We start from the raw sequence: 16790 nt of genomic DNA, 5'->3' as shown, positions 1-16790 counted from the left end.
ACGGGATAGTTTCTCCGATTCTAAACGTTCTCCGTTTCTCCGTTGATAGGAGAAAGTATTGCAGCAATAGTCTGCATTCTAGCCTCATGTGGAGCTTTTGTTCGTAGAGAGCGGTAAAGATAGCAAAAAAAAAATCGTGTCATATGCTCTGCTTTTATCCTTTGTTAATAACAACTCAGGAAAATTATACAGTTAATGCGAAACGGGTTCATTTTCTATGACTAAAACAGGCAGCTATCTGTTGCATGCCCTACCGAACGCTGCTAGCGTAAATCCGCTTGAGTATTGAATAGTTATGTCCATTAAAACCGAAAGCCTGTCACTTGGTACGTCGGAGATCTTCTATGTTGCTAGCTGCTCCATCTATGCACTATGCACTAGTTTCATTATTTGATCATTTTGAGTCCCTCGAAATGGTTGTAGTGGTTGTGGTTCGAAATCTTTCGCTTTTCCTGCCGTCCACCGTCATTGGGCGTTTCCTGTGACGGCCACCACGTACCCTGTGGTGGCAGCATCTTGCTTACTTTATGGGTACTTCTTCGAACACTGTGCTTAACATGTAACGTATTGCCCTGCCACGTTTAAATCCTTCCACTCCCTGTGACTCAACCCGATTGGTTCTTCTGCGAAACTTTTGCTGACAGTGACAGTTTTGGCGTTCAACTATACCGACTTCATCTCTCCTTTTAACTACATACGGTGTTAACAAGTATTCAACAGTGACTGTTAGTGGTTGCTGACAATGACGCCCTGTAATGACGACGTAAATGTTTTCTCAAACGACAACAGACTCACAGTGACCGGGACGCTAGAGTTCGGTTGAGTTTATGTTTGTAAATTCCAACTTTGCGTAGCCGCCACCGTTGAACGACGTTGGAAAGTTGCAGATCCGCTGATCGGGAAGTCCGGTACGTTATCTACCTTACTTTAAGCTAACGAATTGTGTCAAAACCTACACTTTGGGAGTCAAAATCAGGAAGGCACGTAAGTGTGGACACGTGGGAACTTTAACGCATTGCTCGATCCACCTCCGCCTTGCTATCGTGCTCTACTCTCATTGTCTCTTTGTCGCTTGCATATAACACTTTTCTTTTCTTGATCGATTTAGAATATAGTTTGTGCCTTCCGTAGTAACATTTTCTCAAACTTAACCGTTCTCTTCACTTTCAATTCCTCTAACGTTTGTCGACTCTGTTGCTCTTACTGTTCATTCGAGGAACCAACCGATGTGGTGGCGGAAGAAACGGGTTTTGTTGGACCACACAGAAACGCTGGCTGCCGTGTGCTAAACCTAATTTAACCGCTACCTCCGATATAACGATATAGTGACTAGATATGCCCCCGTTGGCGCCGTATGTCGTGCGGCCGTGCCATGCGTCGTCAACGTTTCACTAATTTTACGACAGATGGGTTAGGATGTGTGTGCCCTAGGGCGCCCTTTTGGGCGCTGCGTTTCATCAAATTCGTTTTCAAATGAAGTGGCGCATATGATCGTGTTCTGGAAGCGGTGGCGGGACCCTGCTAAACGATAACTCGAAAGCGTGCCCCGTCCTCCAAGGACTCTGGTCGGATCACGGGGCCGGTTCTCAGTACGAGAGGCCCTGCTTGGTCACCGTGTACCAGGTCTTCACCTTGACCAGGGTCGGTGTGGTGGCGTCCGAGTTGGGTGTCGTCGGCTGCAGTTCGGTCGGTCGTTGGCTGCAGCAGGAAGTGGGTGACATCGGCGATGAGATCGTGGCAATGCGGGTGGCCGGCTGATGCGGAAGAACGTGATGCTGATGATGATGGGAAGACTTCGTCGACAGGGAAGCCGCCGATAGCTGGCTCAGGTAGGACCCATTACACGGTGGCAGCGCAAGTGAGAGTGTCTGTGGCTTTGGCCGCGCTGGCCCCGCCGCAGTCGAACTGGAGGGTGCTGATGGGCCCGCTGGATGGCAACAGGGCCCCGGGGCAAACCGCAGGTTCGTCAGGTGCAGCGGCTGAAGCGGCTGGTACGTATCGAGCGGAATGTGGTAGTGCTTGCCCAGCGGCTGCGGTGCTGGCTGCTGGGTGTGCTGCTGGACTGCGCAGACCTGAGCCTGCTGCTGACTGCTGTTATTAGGATGATAGTGATTGTGATGGCGGCCGACGTTCGTTTTCGCTCGCCCGTTGGCCATTATCGATTGCTTGGCCGCGCGGGACGCCCGGTGGGCCTTGGAGGAGTTGGCCGTAATTTTCGAGGATGTAGGCTCCAATGGTGTCGTGTTTGCCGCCGTCATCGTCGTCTGCGTCGGTGGTTTCGAGCTTCCGGTTGCTTCCGTCGCCGTCGTTCCCGGTCCGTTCGATGTGTCGGATTTCAGTACTTCGATTGGGTCGGCGAGTGGTGACACACGCGAGAGAAAGAGAGAGAGAGAGAGGGAGAGGCACGAGAAAACAGCACAAAATTTCAGTGAAATTTAAATTCAACCACCAGCGTGGCCCATGAGGTAGACCCGGCTTGTTCCGGATGGGTCGTGTTTCTTTCGGTACCACGCGAAGCAGCATGGACTTTCGGAACCGTGGCAGGCGGATTTTCAGGACAGAGAGCTTTCGGTACTCCACATTCGGCCGGCTGTCCGTAATGGGTGAACCATTTTCCACAATTTGGAGTCGGGTTTTTGGAGGCAACGTTTCCCCATACACCTAGTTTACGACCAGAAGTGCGGTGGTTCTTGTGTCAGGTCGAAAGCAAACAGTACCCATGAAATAATCAGGCTCTGTTCTGGAGCGAGGCTCGAGTACAGTTTTGCCGACCATCGTTGTGATGAGTAGAAAAATATTATCAAAACTAAAACTAAAGAAATGAATATCTAATGCTACGCCACCATGGGCTTCTTCGATAGGTTATCGAATGATCTATGATCAATGATTGGATAAATTTTTTATTATCCTTCGCCTCCTAGATGATGACTTGCTTGCGAATAACATGTAAAAATTCTAATAACTCGACAGGGTATACTCAAACACTTCGTAAACATATTAATAACAAACATTTGCTCGTATCCATCTGTCGTAAATTCAAAACCCTATGCCCCGCGACTTGAACAATATTGCCAATCATAAAAACGCCTGCAAGGTGTGCAATAAGGTCGTCTTCCGTTCTGTGCGCTTCCCTGTGACTTCTGCAGGGTGGCAATCTCTCGTCCCACCCAAAACGGCGTTGAAGGTCCAATATTAAGAAATGAAAAATCAACACAATCCAATTGTAATAAACTCTTTTTCGCTTTTGTACTGAATTTATTATGAAAAACAGAAGTATCAACATAAATTTATAAATCCTCCGGCGATGTAACAAATTTTAATAACAAAACGGAAACCTTATATACAGTAAGCCACAGCATGGCCGAAACCCACAGATCCCCGAAACGGGTCTCCCTCCTTGCCGGCGTAACGTTCGTGGTCCGCACTACTTACTTGCCGTCAGCACGCTGCTATCGTTCGAATATTCGGTTCCGGTGCGCGCTGCTGCGGGCCGATCCGCTCCTTCCGATCCATCGTCACTGGCCCCGCCACCGTCCGGTCCGTGCTGCCCGTGCAGCACACCATCTGGCAGCGAGTGCAGCTTCTCCAGCGGTCATATGGTCGAGTCGAACACACCCATCGAGCTGGAGATGAGCTGGTCCTTCCGGCAGCAGTCCAGAAACTCTTCGATCGTTATCACCCCGTCACGGTTGGTGTCCATTTTCTGGTATCAACAGTGATGGAGTGAGTGGATGGCCGTGGAAAGCAGATAATTTCAGGCACAACCGCAGTGTAAGATACGCAGTCCTTACCGGCCTCCCCGCCCCGGAAGCAACCATCGTACTGACCTGGAAAATTGTGTCCACCTTGCTCTTAATGTTCACCTCGTCGCTGCCACCGTCGTCGCGGGCTCCCATCAGCTCGTAGATGGCGGTCACGATGTCGGTCATCTCTTCGCGCGTAATCTTCCCGTCGTGATTGATGTCGTACAGTGAGAAGGTCCAGCACAGTTTCTCCTCCAGCGTGCCGCGCGACAGTATCGACAGGCCTTGTACAAAGTTCTGCAAATGAATGATGGGAAATGAGCGTGTATGCGATCCATCTTGCTTTCCGGTCCGGTTCTGACCACCTGCGGCTTACCTCGAAGCTAAGAATGCCCGTATGTTCCTTGTCCAGGGTGTTGAACACGTAGTGCGCATACAGTCCCGTATTGGCTGCGAAATCAGTAAACAAACCGTGGAGGTACAGTGAGTTTTCAGATTCATTATTGAAGTTCCGCAGAATCTGTCATCTAATTTCAAATAAATATTTCATAGTAGGAATTACAACTATTGGAGATCTGCTGAGATTTTTTTGTTACAGAGTTACAACAAAACGATGAACTAGTTACAGAAATATGCAAAAACAATAATTTTTGGATGGTTTCACGTACTGTAAAGAGCAACGATTTCGCATCACTGTGAAGGAGCCCATTTAATATCAAATGCAGCGTGAGTTATTATTCTAAAGCTCAATCGTTTACGTTACGAACAGATTCATGTACAACGTTTTCAACCGGGTTGATTTATCATTACTCTTAAAGCTGCAGTGGTACTGATAATTTGATATCATGGACCGATTCAGTGAGTGCAGTAAAGCTTCTTATGATGTTTCGCTATTTCCGCTGGAATAATCCACTTCCCGATCGTGCAAATAATAAAACCAAGTTTTTCATTGCTCCACAACAACTTACGCTCCAGTGCCGCACCGGGCACGCCCTGAACCGGAATGTAACGTTTCATTCTTTGTTCAAAAGAATTTTTCATTTCATTTTTCATGCCACTTTTCATTTCCGATTCATCTCCGCTGTCGAGCGTTTTTCGAAACGGAACACCGTTACGCCCTCGGCGAATCATTGCAACGGTTCATGCGTCGAGATCGATGGTTGATCGTCGTTAATGGTAGGAGTAATAAAACCGTTTGATCATGACGGTACTGCATAAAGCGCTCCGGACGTGGAACCCGAGCTGAAGCGTCGGCTCGCAAATAAATTACCTTCCGATAAACAATTATCGTTCGCTGCCGTTGTGCGGAAAGTAATTTGTTTTTGCAATAAATTGCAAACGACGGGAGAGAAATGATTGGTTTTTATTTTTGTAAATTATCAACCGAATTTCAATCGATGAACCAAACTTCTTCAAGATCGTTCACAATTAGATCTCTCTTGATGCAGTATCATTTGTGCATATTCGAAGTAATCAATATGCCTTCAAGTCATTATTCAAAGCCTTAACCTGTTCTACTTTGTGGTATGAATACATTGTAACTCTTTTCGTGAGACATCGATATCGAATCCCTATTTTGTTGCTTACACCCGGGGGCGACCAAACTATTGCGTAAGGACTAAACGAAGCGGGCATCCTTTTCGGATCGGTCCGATGGTATAAAAGTTTCTAATTGGAATCGAATGGCTCTGTAAACCACAATCGTAGCTTCTAGCAAAAGCTTCCGCCGTTTTAACAGAAACGGCGGTAGCCATCATCAATCACGTCTTGTGACTCGGGGAAAGAATTATTTAAAACTCGATCTCCCCCCAACGGAGTTGATTTTCATTACGGTGGCTAAATGGTGGGAACTGCGGAACTGCCTGCAATCAGTCATTTATACTTCCATTCATCGTATTTATTGATTTCGTGCTATTCATCGGGCTCGTCTTTCTGCTGGTGGCCGGCTCGGTGCAACATTGACTTCCGCGATCCAGAGGGTTTCTGCATGGGCTGCGGGTTCTATCACTGTGACTTGCGGTGAACTCCGTAAATGGCGTGACTCCGGTTTTGCAAGTCGTAATCTTTGGCGCCGTGCCAATTCGGTCGTCGTTTTTTTTTCGTATAGCGCAAAAGTCAAACTTATCCAACTGCTCGCTCGTTTTGCATGGAGAAAATATAGCATTAAGTATCGCGTTGGATAGGGTTGGTTTTTTGTTAAATGCTTTTTAAACTTTTTACACCACAATCGGTCACCGTGCTGCACTGACTGCTGCTGACTCAGCTTGGCTGAGCTGGAGAGATTGTTTTTTGTTCTTTTGCCACTCCTTCGAAAATAACTTCCATGCGGTGTGCATGCTCAAAAATAACGAGCAAATGCGAAGAATGGGAAAATCAAAGAAACGCCACGCTCCCGAAATGCGATGTTTCGTGTTCTGTGGCCCTCAAATGGACGGTTTGGGAGCATACAACGTCGGTGATTTTCATTTCAATGGACTCGCAACATCATGGCCAGTCACTCGACGTTACAAGGGTCGAAGGGTTTGCTGTTAGTGCCTACGGCAACATTGGCATACATTTAGAAGCATATCGCTTTTCGATGTGCAGCAAAAAAGGATACAATGTGTTCCGTGTCAACGGTTCGAGTAGTTCTTTTCGCCTTAGAAGAAGCGAAACTTTAATTTTTTTTGCTTGAAATGCCTTGAACATCTTTTGGAAATAGAAATAGCCAGCCTTCGCGAACTTCATAATTTATTTAAAAATAATGTGTAAAAGATATTGTGACTTCATATGGATTTCTTCTTCGATTTTATTTTGAATATGTTGCCGAACGCTAGAATGAAGATCCAATGAACATAGAGCCATAGAATAGGAGAACTAATGGACTGATCGTATTCAATGGCTCGGAATTCGGTGTTCGGAAAACGGTTTTGGACAAACTCTCTCATTACATAGATAGATAAGTAATTTTGTAATATTACCATCTTGTCACCACGTTTCACTATGCAACATAATTTTATGTATGTTATGACAGCTTGCGGCGTTTCTCCGGCGAAGCGAACGAACTTAAACTCACTTGTTTCCCCGCTGAACGACGTCCCGCTTGCGTTGTATTTATTTTGTGATTCAACCAAGAAAACCTGGCCCTTTTCCCCTTGCCTTGCCATGGGTCGCCTCAAGTGAAGCTTAAGTTCCGTAAACTTTGTCCGACCTGCACTGCGTTGGCGACCCCTTCTGTCTCAAGTGGCTGGCAAGGGAATGGTTGATACTTCAAACAACCAGTCTTGCCAGCCGACACCGAACCAACGGAAATGAATCGCAAGCACCTTGCAGCAGTGCGTCACATCGTTCACTATCGTTGCAACTGAACCCTCCACGACATCGTCCCATAAATATTGGCATGTTTTTTTTACCAGTGCTTTGTGAAACGCTGCCTTCGAACTTTTGCGTCCACAAAGTGTGGCAATTCCTTTTCAATGACTATTGCCAGGATGGCCCACCAAAAAATATGTCTTCTTTCCTGCGGACGAGTGAGTTGAAAACTCCAGCGATTCCGTATTTTGAGCACGTACATTTATGATGGATCTACTGCGACGGTGAGGCTGTCGAAAGTTTCTCGGAATAAAACATAGATTGATCATCGTCCCATTAATGATTTGGGCTCATTCGGTGAAAAGTTGAGATGAACTGGTTTGTGAAAAATGTCACTTTTATGTGATTCGCGGAACAGCATAATTTACCAATTACATACATTATATGTCGCCCGTGATCAATGTTTGTCCACGTTCATGTTTGCACTATTAACTTTCTGACATTGCACGGCATTCAGAAATGTGATTCGGATTCCCCATGTGAGTTTTCTATTTTGGCATTCGTTGTAAACAATTTTGCGCACTTTGTACATTTCTTCGTAACTCTTCAAATATTTGAAGCCCCGTTCGATGCTCCGCATAGAACATTGTGCCCGCGTGGTTGTGGCCATGTCGTACAGCGTTTCTACGAAACACGGTTCAAGAAAGTTTTGCCCAAGAATGTTCCTATAAAACAATCATTCGAACAACTTCTCCGAACCACGGGATCGGGACGCTGAGCGGCTGGGTCTTTGATCGGACCGTCCGTTGGTGGCTCCCGTCAGTTAACTGTCGTTTGAGTTATTTTGTTCAAGTAATTTCTATAAATGGCGTCCCGCTACCCTAGGGAACAGGAATCGGCGAATGCTGGATAGGGGCCCGAACTTCTTCTTTATTTGTTTCCCGCTCCCCGCATCGGTTCCTGCGTCCGAGCAAAACGAGGAGTCCGGTAACGTTGGCAACGGATGATGTCAAATAACTGTCAAAGTAGTGAGTAGAACGACTGTGGCATGTAGTGTTCAATGTGCCCGCGCATCGTTTCGAACCAAATTTTAAATTCGCGCTGTTAGTGTGTAAATTTAATACCTAACTTAAGATGGAATGAAAACAATGAACAGGCTTTCGATCGCCTCCACTTTGTGCTTACCTCCTTGGGGGAAGAATTGTGAGTAGATAAATTTAAACGTTTCCTCTCGGATGATGCCGGCAGGACACTCTGCCTTAAAGCCACGGTAGATGCGCTTGATTTCCGCCTCGGTGAAACGGGTTGCCTCGCAGAGGGCCGCTATCGATTCCGGTCGGTATTTCGGCGGGGACACGATCTCTTCCAGCTCACAGTCTAGATATGTAGACGTAAACAAAATGGAACCACATTAATACAATCCGAGTGAGGTGCTTATGTGGTGTTCTTATTTTACTCTGCTCCCCACAATCTAATTAATAGTCTTTTAATCGTACGCAAAAGTGATGAAAGGAAGCAAAGAAAGATCATTAAGACTAATCAATTAAGACTTGAAGTACTTAAGAGCAAACAATTTTGTCCTGTTGTTTCATAAATACCATTACCCTGAACTCTCAGCGTGTCGAGAGAAATAAAGCTCATGCGCCAAGTGCATACCGGTACTTTCGGTGGACGTTTACCGCGAACCTTAGATCCCGTAGTGGAACCGTTTGCTTTATCGGGGCATAGTGCTTCGAGGTGGTGGGATGTTTGTCCGAGGGGGACGAGCCGACCAGCTGAGCGTGGTTTCACTTTGCAAGCTAGCGTTGCTGGCAAAAGTTGCAAAGTTGCTTTCCCGTTGTTCGGCATCGCAGGGCAAGAGGCGACCCTAGCATTATCTAGGTCCAGTTTGGTAAGTCTACAGCCCTACTGCGGCTACCAAGGACCTCAACTTCTCCACCGGCCGTGTTATCCGTTTCGTTTGCGAACACGTACCGTATACAAATCATAAACTGCGATACTTTGTCAGGGTAAGTACCTCGGAAGCAAAAAGTCGTGGCCTGAGTTTACGCACAAGCACACCCATGCCCCCGGTAGAGATTGACGCACTCTGGCCTTCGGGTAATTTCGTTCACACGGAGCAGGTTGGGCTGTGTTGAAATATGGTCAAAGGTTTCTCCTTGGTCAAGCTGTCTCGTGTGAGACAAGTTAATTTGGATCCATCCTGACGGTCCGGTACGGTATGGCGTTGATGATACCCTTTGTCAGGGCTCAAATAAACATCGTTAACGATGTATTAGTTCTTTTTTATAGTTTTTGCTACAGATGTTTTTAATGCTATGCAATATTACAACGTTTCAATAGTGTTAATGTAAATAACAATGTGTGATGGAAAAATAGAAACAGGGTTAAACCGTTAAACTAGATTAATGCTAAAAACATACATTGCCAACAACATGAACAAAAAACTGAAGCAAATGTAAAACGACATCGTTTCATTTTATTTACGACGCTGGCAAAGAACGGTACCACGTCGCAATCTCTGAGCAGACAGGGGACGCCCAAGATGCCGCCGGGATAGTGTCTTAAATTGACAAATGAAAAATTAACCTACACTCGACATGGTACTACCACCGGAGACCCCTGCGGTAGGTAAATCCAGCCGCACGAAAGGATCACGCAACGTCCATGGTGGACGTTGCTACTGTTGCTGCTACTGCTAATAGAACAATGTACCTATTGCGGCGTAGGGGACCTTTGGCCCTACGACCCACACCAGACAGAGCCGTTGCTCCGTTGCTGATGACAAATGTTTTTTTTTCCAAGCTATGCAAGAAATCCTGAGCCTTGTAACGAGTAACGAGCCATGCTTTTACGCTTTTATGCTTTCCGCTAGTGTCCGCTTTTTTCATCTCCGGTTTTCTGTGGCCCACAGCAACAACAACAACATGCCGAGCACGTTACTTCCCTCCCGGCTAGTGAGTTATGAGGGAGCATCGACAATCAACATTATCTCCGGAGCGCCTGAACCACGGAGCGGGTGTATGGAGCAGTCGGCTCCTTCGTACACCGTAAACACATAGACGTTCTGTTTTTTTGTGCCTCCCCCCCAAAATCATGCTGGGGTGTGCCTGTGTCTGGGTCGCCCATCGTTGGGCGCGTTGGTCGGTGTTAATGGTTTTAATGGCGTTCCTTCCGTTCTGCTACTGCTGCAGCACAGCGAAACTGAAGTACTGTGGCGTTTGCAAATTAGGAACAAGATTTCTGCCGTTCCTGTACCCGTCGTTCCATGCATTCGTTACAGTAAGCCGATTTGTTTTCGACACAAAACAAAAGAAACAAGCATTCCGAAAGAACGGTCATGTAGACGATCGTTGACTCGCTTTCGTCGCCGAGCTCATAAAATGAATAAATTAAATTCTTTGAAGTACGACGCCTGACAGGAGATCTCTGGGAATATGTCTAGTGGCCGCTTCGCTGATTGTTTCTGATGCCAATAAAAATTCCTTGTCTTCCGCTTTCACCGCACATTTTCGACACCGTCCCGCGGCGGTGGCCACCAGTGTGGGCACCCTGTGAAAAAGCGATCAAAAGTAAACTGTCACCATAATTTCAACCGAGACGTAATTAGTGCGCCATTCGCGTTTCGATGGGTTCGCGTTTCACTGGATGGGACTTTTGTAAGCGAGTCCTCCGCAGAGAAAGCCGCAAAAAGAAAACAAAAACGACCGGCCAAAAAACCAGCTCAACCAACTCGGCCGCTCGGCCGCGGATAGTTGGTAGGAGCATCTTAGCTTGAAAAGATGCGGGCTTCATTTTTTGCCCCAACAAGACATTTTGGGCTGCGTTTCGTGAGCCACAGAAGCAGAAGTCCAAAGAGGTTTTGGGCTTTTTTACCACCAAACAAAACCGAAGCGACCAGCCGGCCACGGCAGCACAATGGAATGGTGAGCTGATGTAATTATGAGGGCACGTCTCACTTACAAAATTTGGCGGTTCCAAATCGCCTTGGGGGCACCAAAAATTTCGTTATCGTTATCGTTGAATTTCGTAACAAGTTTCGGATTTGGGCACTCGAAGTTATAGTGGTCACGCTTAGTTTGGGGTTTAAGTAAATTGAAAAGCAAGTCCATTTCTGCAACGTCGCAGAATAAAACGTTTAGAAGTCGTCATCAATGTATTGAACGCTTCCAAAGGTAGTTTTCATCGCCTCGCGCAAATCTTAGCTGTGGGTAGCATCTGCACAGAACATAAACTGAATATAATTTTCTTTCTAACTTTTCTTTCGTCCCGCTAAGCAGAGCTCGAGATGATGGAGAACGGGCCTCTTTTTCGTCCTTAATGACGGGCAGAAACGTGTGTATAAGAAGTCTTTGCGATATTCTGAAACTAAACTTTGCCTGCTCAGAATTCAATTTCTTTCGGTTCGGGGATGACGACTGAATTTTTGTGAAGTGTTGTTCCGTCGTGCCAAGTTTCGTAATTTTCATTCTAACTCGAGATCTCCCTTCCGTTGATCGATGATGCTAACTGGCAGGCGAAACAAGGCTGGAGGGACACGCGAGCTGAAGTTCAACGACGCTCGTGGCTTGAAATAATTTCCGAAACGAGTTGCACTTAATTACCTTGATAAAGTTAGGCATCTTTGCGAGGCATCTTCAAGGGGGCTCTTTGACGAGCCTCCTGAAGTTGGGAGCCAACTCACGAATGCGCACTGCGGAACGATACGTAGGCCAAATTTAATAAAACAGTGTCAACCTTCATTCCGAGCAAATATTGAAATAATTGGATTCGGGGCCACGACAAAGGTTATCCAGTCGTTGCCAGTAAGCGGGAGTGCTTCGAAAGTTTTAATTCAATTAGCGAATGAAGCATGTATTGAACTCCACCAGAGCTTTACTTTACAGGCACAGGCACAAAATTGCACAAAAGGAAATGTAAATGGTTGGGCATTTCATGCAAAATTCGTTCTTCGTTGTGGTGTGCGTCACCGATAAAACGATTTAACCACATTCTGGTTCTGATTAAAAAGTTGTGTGGTTCACCGTTTTTGTATTTTTTATTTTATTTTTATTTATCCAGTCCGTCAAACTAGTTACGCAATTATGTGGAAAACCAATATTTCAATTCACGATCGATTGGGCTCCTTTAATTGGGTTTCCCGCATGTGAATCGATATGGCCAACATGTGCCGTCATACAGCGTAACTTTTGATCAGTTACGTAGAATCGATGTTTATGGCTACCCGCAAACAAATTGACAAATTGATTGATTTCGAAAATTCATGAACTACACGCCACTAGCCACATCAAATAGGCCTCACACAGTTTGCTGGAGCGCGATGCGATTCCACGGATGTCCTTCCATTCTCGCAATTCCACAGAATACGGAATTTGATTGAGAAAATCCCAATGATGGATATGTTAGCTCCGAATTCAAATAAAAAAAGCGAACTTATATTGACGCACAGATAAAAAAGTGGCAACGAAAATCAAGTTTTTTTTGTTTTTCTTCAATTCCGTCGGCTTCTGATGAAATAAGGCTACCATTCCCGAGTCAATCCGGGATTTCGGCGGCGAATCTCGAAGACGGAACCCGGTAAGCAAGTTTGCGCCGTGCCATGGGCGACCAGGCGCCTCCATGTGGATGTTGATGGTTTCGGCAAGAAATTGGGTCCCCGGTCCCGGTTAGTTATTTGCATTCCCACTCGCCCCCACCGGTTCGGGCCGAAAGATGATTTGGAAGGTGGCTGGGAATGAAATCGTCCTTTTTGCCGAGATAGAAAGCACCGAGGGAGAGCTAAAATCTAATTTTACCATCCGTTCCATTAAACCCATGTGACATCGTCGAGGGAAAGATTATTTTGACCGTCCGTTGTCCAGTTGTTTCTTCATTTTGCATCCTCTAGCCAGCCTACGGGGGCGCCGGTCAGAACAGATGCTTGCCATCGGCGAGCCGGTTCAGGAGCGGCAGCATTGGAAGGGCCAGCATAACAGCGACACCAAAGAGACATTAGCAGCGTACAGGCGTTTATTTTACTGCTTCCCAAAGTAAATATTATTCGTCCTTCTACCGAACAGATGACCGGCCATCTTCTTACGGGTAATTGATGAGATTGCTCGGTTGCTACCGCAGAGTGGATACTGGGCTAATTTCGTGTAATTGTATCTACATCCTTGTAATCGGTTGGCCGCTGCTGGCTGGCTTCGGTCCAGCAGTGTATTTGCCCACGGGAAGACAAATTACCGAACACCATTATCGGGGGCTAATTATGTCTAATGATGGCAGAGCACAACATTTTATTTTCTTGCTGGAACTGGCACATTGATCGATTATGTTTTCGAAATATCCGTGAAAAACACTGCATAAATATTCCATTTTAAAGTGATTACCAAAATGTCCTCAGTTTCGAGGTACTTATACTTTAGGAGCCAGCGAATCTTGAATTAAAATTATAAACACATAAAGAACCCATGAAGAAAGTACCTTGAATTTAATATTTATGCTACTATCGGTTGGACGGAGTAAACCAAACGTAAAGTAAATAGTTCCGGCCCAGACTATCTCAGTTTATCTCAAAACATTATTCGGTTTGTTGGTTTTCCGTGATGTTTATTTCTGGGAAGATACCAAACAACTTTTTAGTTTGGTCAAACCTATCAGCAAGCAAAGAAGCTTTCATAAATGCGCTGAAATATCTCCAATAGTGGTACTTACGGATAACGTAAGCCGGCACAGTAACTTGCATAAGACCCTGTAACAGAAATCCCTGTGTGTTAATGGTATCTTTGAAGCGTTCCCTTTTTGGAGGATTTGGGCTTTTCGATGTCAAATCCCTTTCAAGTTCCGCTGTCAAACACTGAGCTGCTGAGTTGAGTAAAAAACAAAACAGAAGTAATCCCATTTTGCTATTCAATCAGTCTAGAAATTACTATACACAAATTCAACACACTGTACACACAATAGCATCCCTCGCCGGGTGGACCGGAACCTAATCCCGTTGACGGGTGAATCGGAGTGGATGTTCATACGGAAACCTAACGTGCTATTGCTGCAGCCCCACAACAACCGACCAAACATAGACCACCCCGTGAAGTGGTGCGTCATCATCGTCATCATCAACAGCCTCAATCAAACCACATTCGCACCTCTACCAGCATCCTCCAAGGGTGCTCCGCTGTTCCGCTCGAATCCGATCTCGACCCAAATCACTGTCGCTCGGCCGGGCCGTGTTAGCTGTAACACGTGTACACCTCCGATTCTGTCTATTTGCTGTTCGTGCCGGTGAATGAGGCAAAATTTAAATAATAAATTAACAATCCATCTGTACAGGTGTGAAACGCGTTGCCACACACAGCACACTGTGCCACTCCTTCACGCGGATTGTTGGTGCGGGGAACCTGGGGAAATATCAACCCCGACGACCCACCTAATCCCGGGCTGCACCCGGGCCAAGCGAACCTTTTTCCGATTCGATTCGTGGCCACCAAACAACGATCGCGTTCGATTGGTAACCGATATTTGATTAACATTTACGGCTAACGATAATCTCCGTTGACGGTGCCCATTTGGAGCAACTGTCAATGGCCCATTGGCCAGCTTTGTCGTCCACCGATTAGGACCGGCTCCGTGATTCCGTGGCAACATTGTGCCCGTGCTGGAGCTGAGAATCAAACGGTGGCAGCAAGTTTATGTTTGCCACAAAGTGTTCGATTTCGGTTCGTTTATCTTTCACTCGTTAGTGGCTGTGTGGAGTTTATTCGCCGGGTAACGGCGAAGAGAACCCGATAAATGCGGCCACCAACCGTGGTGTGTACGTTGCGCCGTTGTGAAAATATACAATTTACTTCACTTCATTTAAGTGCACATCGTATGCTTCCTAACGGCGGCTGATCTTCGCGATGAAAATGAAACAAAAATACCTTCGCGGCCGGCCACTCTCAGCTGCGCGAAGATAAATAACGTTTTTCGTTTTCAAATTCCCATTTCCGTGTTTTCCATCAAAATCCTGGTTCGACGTTCCTCACTTCTTCCGATCCGGTGATGTTGTGTGTGCTCTGTTCGTTACCCCATCTGTGACTGCTTTGACTCCGCGGAACTTCCAACTCGGGACGCACGAAGGTTGTACAAACAAGCAATGCAAAATTTTTACGGCAAACATGGGAAATACAAAGCCACCGGCCGACCGGTCAAACGGGCGGTTTCGTGTAAAAATCATTGGCTACATGGACGCCAGCGGCCGGCATGAGGCCGACACATTCGGCCGCATGTTACTGAACCCCACGATGACCTCTTTGGTCGTTTTGAGAAAAAGCCAACACGTGAAACTGGTAAATTGACGGGCCTCCCATCAGGGAAGACCCGGAGGAACAGACGAGCTCGGAGCTCGTTGCACGTACTCCATAAAACGGACCATTTATGTTTGCTTTTCTTGGTTCAACTCTTCGTTTGGACTCTCGCTGAACAACTTACGCGGGACGGGGTACATGGCGGGCTTACGGAACGTTGTAACGGAACTGGGGATTGACACCAGACGGCCGGCCGGAATCTTCAACGGCTCCGTACGAAGCGAAGGGGCCATTGATACAGACCCCAGTACAGTGACAAAATTAATCACTTTGTGTGCCATCGAATAGTCGTCGAAATGTTCACCTCCCCGTAACCTGTCGACCCTATCGTACCGAAATGGCATTAAATGATCGTTTTTAATCCGCATCAACATAATATTTGATCAAATAAACCGTGCGATTTAGTAAGTGACTGTGTTGGCCATTAAAAAGTTACGCCCGTATGGTTGAGCACTGGAAACCCATTAACGTGCGGCTTTTAAAAGCACCGTTCTTGGCGTTCTGGGCAAGGGAGGAACAGCGCAGGTTCATGGATCTTCCATCCGCCCGATATGAAGTATCGGAACCGGGCGGGATTTTTATTTTATTTGCCACTGCGCTAAAACGACTCAACTTATATGGGTTGGTTCGTATTCCTCAGGGAGACCGTTTGCTAATCGAGCGTGTCAAGTTGGGCAGTGTTGTGAAAAAAAGTGAGACCGTAAATTTTCCATTTGAAATTAAAATGGTTCACGGTTTGGCCAGCCACAGAGGACGATCAGAAACCTGGCTCGTGTTCAATCGATGTATGTTTGAGTTACCCATACTTTTTTGTGCTTGAAATAATCTTCCCGAAACAAACTTTACGTTACGTCAACGATATTTGTTGTTGCGCTATGCTTCACTCGAAAGATTGCCACTAAAAAATGGTCCCATTTAAAAAAAACGCTCTTTTTGTTATTTAAAGCAAACGATGCGTAATACCTGACCCCCGTGTTACCTCGTTGCTGAACTGCGAGTGCAACAATCTGATGGAAAACCAGGCGCCTCCATTGCCATCGCTTTCCGGGCAAATCAAAATATTTTGTTACAAAGTTTTCAATCAGATTTCAAAACATATTTTCTTGGCAAAAGTGCCAAGCCGAGCACTGGAGTTTCATATTTATCTTGCATAAGAACCACAACAGTGGCGCGCATGGTAAAACTTGTTCTCCAGCAGACTCCTTTTGTAGCGTGGTTTCTGGACCGAAGGCAATCAAGCTTTTTATGACATTTTCAGGTTGGTCAACCGAATGCGAATGCCAACCGTTGAATCGGAAAAGTCAGGCTAGAAGTGCTGCTCTAGTGGCCCGAAAGGTCTGTGGGTTGATTATGTTGCTAGTTCACTTGCTCACTTTTTTTTTTATTTTGCCGCATCTGAAGCTCCTCAAATACCTTGAAATGAAGCGTG

General features: G+C 46.1%; 2 protein-coding genes across 2 annotated transcripts in view; both read right to left on the bottom strand.

The window, feature by feature from the left end:
* Window positions 1–1586: 1586 nt before the first annotated feature.
* Window positions 1587–3526, bottom strand: LOC131209474 (uncharacterized). Its single transcript, XM_058202551.1, has 2 exons — window positions 3433–3526; window positions 1587–2341 (listed from the first exon to the last, which is right to left on the bottom strand). Exon 2 carries the CDS (start codon window positions 2256–2258, stop codon window positions 1587–1589), a length of 672 nt encoding a protein of 223 aa, XP_058058534.1. The 5' UTR covers window positions 2259–2341; window positions 3433–3526.
* The window catches only part of LOC131209473 (Kv channel-interacting protein 4-like), a 37566-nt gene continuing 24046 nt past the window's right edge, over window positions 3271–16790 (bottom strand). Inside the window, exons 3-6 of the mRNA XM_058202550.1 lie at window positions 8220–8411; window positions 4120–4193; window positions 3828–4040; window positions 3271–3703 (exon numbers count right to left, since the gene is read on the bottom strand). Coding sequence (XP_058058533.1) covers window positions 3593–3703; window positions 3828–4040; window positions 4120–4193; window positions 8220–8411 — 590 coding nt within the window. The 3' untranslated portion in view covers window positions 3271–3592. The remainder of the gene's footprint in view (window positions 3704–3827; window positions 4041–4119; window positions 4194–8219; window positions 8412–16790) is intronic.

Source organism: Anopheles bellator, chromosome 2, assembly GCF_943735745.2.
Source record: "Anopheles bellator chromosome 2, idAnoBellAS_SP24_06.2, whole genome shotgun sequence".
NCBI lineage: Eukaryota > Metazoa > Arthropoda > Insecta > Diptera > Culicidae > Anopheles > Anopheles bellator.
This window is presented reverse-complemented; position numbering and strand designations above follow the sequence as displayed.

Coding starts and splice junctions, on each gene's coding strand:
- LOC131209474 (XM_058202551.1), bottom strand. CDS start 2,258: ATGACGGCGGCAAACACGACACCATTGGAGCCTACATCCTCGAAAATT.